At 47.6% G+C, this 3310-nt stretch overlaps 1 protein-coding gene across 1 annotated transcript in view; it reads left to right on the top strand.

The window, feature by feature from the left end:
• CTPS1 (CTP synthase 1) overlaps window positions 1-3310 on the top strand; it is a 31180-nt gene that overhangs the window by 7215 nt on the left and 20655 nt on the right. Inside the window, exons 4-5 of the mRNA XM_007453737.1 lie at window positions 1153-1253; window positions 2064-2180. Coding sequence (XP_007453799.1) covers window positions 1153-1253; window positions 2064-2180 — 218 coding nt within the window. The remainder of the gene's footprint in view (window positions 1-1152; window positions 1254-2063; window positions 2181-3310) is intronic.

Below are 3310 nucleotides of genomic sequence, written 5' to 3'. Positions count from 1 at the left end.
AGAGAGAGAGAAAGAGAGAGAGAGAGAGAGAGAGAGAGAGATGCGGAAGGCAAGTCTGGACAGGTGGTCAGGGAAAGCCTCCAAGAGAGGGCTTGTGAGCTGGGAGGCCAGCCCTGGGAAGAGCAGAAGCGGGGCTCGGCGCGGCCCGGCTGCAAGGGGGCTGGTCAGGGACCAGGAGGGAGACTTCCTGCACTGAGACCAAGGGGCAGGTGGGAGAGGTGGGCTGCAGCCAGGTTCCACAGGGCCCCCTGAAGGGCCACGGCATAGAGGTTGCATTTTACTCAGAGCCATGGGAGGCCATTCGGCAGTTTAAGCCTGGGAGTGGTGAACTCTGAGTTGCATTTTAAAAGACCACTTTGGGTGCTGTGTGTGGAATAGGTAATATCCTGTGCTAGAGGCACTGCCGGTTCTATACATAGCAAGTTAAACAGCAATCTCTGCCCCTTAGGAGCTGGCCTTCTGAGCCCCACGACTGTGGTATAAAAAGCGCTGAACCATGGCTGGGGTTGATGAGCACCGTCAGGCAGGGGCTCTGCTCAACATCTCACCAGTGCTCTATCGCTACATTTCCATGACTTCAGGAAGTAGAAGCTCTTACCTCCAGTTAACGGATAGGGAGATCAAACTTATGAATAGTTAGGTAATTTGCCCGAAGATCCACACCTGACGAGTGGTGGAACTGAGACTTGAATCCAGCCATTCTGGCCCCAGGTGCTGTGCTCCCGACCACCCTGCTGCACTTCCCTGTCTTTGCAGTAGATTATCTACCCTTGGGTAAACTGGAAATGTAATGGAACAGGGTCCTGGTGCTCTCTTGTCCTTGAAAAAGGGTGTGATATGCTCCCCCCCCTCCCGCCGCCCCCAGCTGTAAGCAGTAGGAGTGGCCAGGGCAGATTCTGCTTTGAGGCCACTGCTCTGGGGTGGCTCAGGTCACCCCTCGAGTCCCTACTCTCCTGTGGGGCTTCTAGTCACAACCAGGAAATCTGGAAGGGAGGCCGGGGGTAGTGTGATTTGTTAAGGGCATTTGAGAGGGGTCTCAAAAATATTGTTACGACCCAGTGCTGCTCTGCAGTTTGTTGTCACAAAGGGTGTGTCTGCCTCAATCGATGCGGATGGGACGTGTAGGTCACGTATGTCCTTTCTCTTCCTCAGTCGTCCCGCACATCACAGATGCAATCCAGGAGTGGGTAATGAGACAGGCGTTAATACCCGTGGATGAAGATGGCCTGGAGCCTCAAGTGTGTGTTATAGAGGTTTGTTGAATCTGTTTGGAACTCCGTGGTACCTGCGCATGTGACCAGGTGTACATTTTCTCCTCCTTAGCCACCCACCAGCAACTGATAAGCCAGTTGCCTGTGAAACCCTTGGCCCTCCTAAGGGCAGCATGGCAGGTAAGGGCAAAGTCACTGTCACGTGGAGTGGCTGCACCATCGAAAGCAATACTTCGGTCACGCAGTTCTCCTTTTTCAGCATTTATACATTTGCTTAGTCTGAATTGCACCAATAAGAGTGGCATGACGCATTTCGTCTGTCTCTTGAGAAAGTCAGGTGACCCGACCTTCAGCTTTCCTCTGGCAGGAATGTTCATCCCTCTGAATGAGCCTTTTTTGGTTTTAGTTTCTGTACTCCTGCTTTGCTGATCCTAGCTGTTGGATCTCAGTGTTCCCGTGAAAACAGGAGACTCAAAAGTTCCAGCAGTTTGTTTATAACTGCTTTTTAATATAGAAGTTATTTATGGCTAAGTAGATAAGATTTTGGTTTATTTGCTTTGTGACTTCATGCAGATAAAATTCTGAGTGCATCTTTCACCTGACCGTTTTCTTGAAATGATGTGGAAAGATCCACGATAACCTCGAGGAATGTTGAACCTATCATAAAAAATAATCTTTTAGCACAAAGAAACGTCCAGTGTCAGTACGTTAAATGACGTTTTATAGGCCCAGGGAGTCTGCACTACACTGTTACTGATCATTGAATTGTGATGACAGAGTATGGTTGTTAGACACCTGAACCACAAAAGGAAGGTTTAGTGCTTAACCTCTAAATTAACTTTGTTCTTCTAGCTTGGTGGGACAGTAGGAGATATAGAAAGCATGCCCTTTATTGAGGCCTTCCGTCAATTCCAGTTCAAGGTCAAAAGAGAGAACTTCTGTAACATTCACGTCAGTCTAGTTCCCCAGGTAAGGCATTCAGAGCTTTGCTTTGGGGGATGGAGAGGAGGGGGGAGAGGATGGTTTTCATTCCTTATCTGTTTCAAATATTTGAGGTGCAGGAAGCAGGGAATAAAACACTTCTTTGTGAATTTTAAATTATTATAATCATACTTTTTGAAAAGATCAACTGGAAAACATTTGGAAAATTAATCAGGGAAATTACAGTTAAAGACAGTGGGTTGCATGTGTCCATTTGTCTTTACTACGTGCTGAAACTCCACTACAACTGGAGTAGAGGGAATTTCTTTTTAAGGCAAAAATTCACAAAGATAAATACTCTGAATGGAGTCAGTAGTGACAAAAATTAGGAAGGCAGAAAGCAGATGGCCATGTAGAAGTTGACTGAGCAGACCTGGGAGAGCTAGATTCTAAGCCTGCAGCGGAGAGCGCAGGGAAGCAACCCTGCTTGCCCTGCAGAACCCCAAAGACTCAGGAATGGGCAGCACCGGGCACCTCTGAGGCTGGGGGTGGGACTCGTTATAACTGCTGTTTCAGAAGCACTTAGACCCTGGCATCCCCTTCCCTGTTATGTACAATTGGGCATCAGTCCCTCTCCCATCTTGGCAGAGAATGTAGCCTTTTTCTGGATGAGCAGGCACTAGGGACAGTGTAATTTCTGCTACTTGATTTGCAGAATCATCGCAGCCAGGCAGGGACTGTCTACGTAGGATATTGTAAGATTCTTCTTGGGGTATGCAACTAACCTAGGAGAAAACACACTGCCCTCAGAGGCTCCTCAGTGAAAACAGACCAGCCAGATTCCCGCAGTGAGGACCCTGGTGGACAAGGTCACCCACTCACAGAACTTCCGGTTAGCTTTTGGAGTGAGCCGCTAGCCGGTGATCACCAGACATTTGGAGAAAGCATTTAGCGTGCAAGAGACCAGAACAACAGAAAAAACAGAGGAAATTGAGGCTCTGCAGGGAGTAGGAAAAGGAAACCTTAAAAAAAGTAAACAAAGCAACATATCATTAATATCCTCAGAATTAAGAGGAGATAAACTGCACCTGTTAAACGAGAGCTGGATACCTTAAGGAGAGAACATTCAGAGAATAGATAAGAATTCTTGGAAATTAAAAATTGGATAGCAGGAATTA

The sequence above is a fragment of the Lipotes vexillifer genome, unplaced genomic scaffold (genome assembly GCF_000442215.2).
Source record: "Lipotes vexillifer unplaced genomic scaffold, Lipotes_vexillifer_v1.1 scaffold213, whole genome shotgun sequence".
Lineage (NCBI taxonomy): Eukaryota > Metazoa > Chordata > Mammalia > Artiodactyla > Lipotidae > Lipotes > Lipotes vexillifer.
Note: the sequence above shows the minus strand (reverse complement) of the source record. Positions and strands in the feature narration are given on the sequence as shown.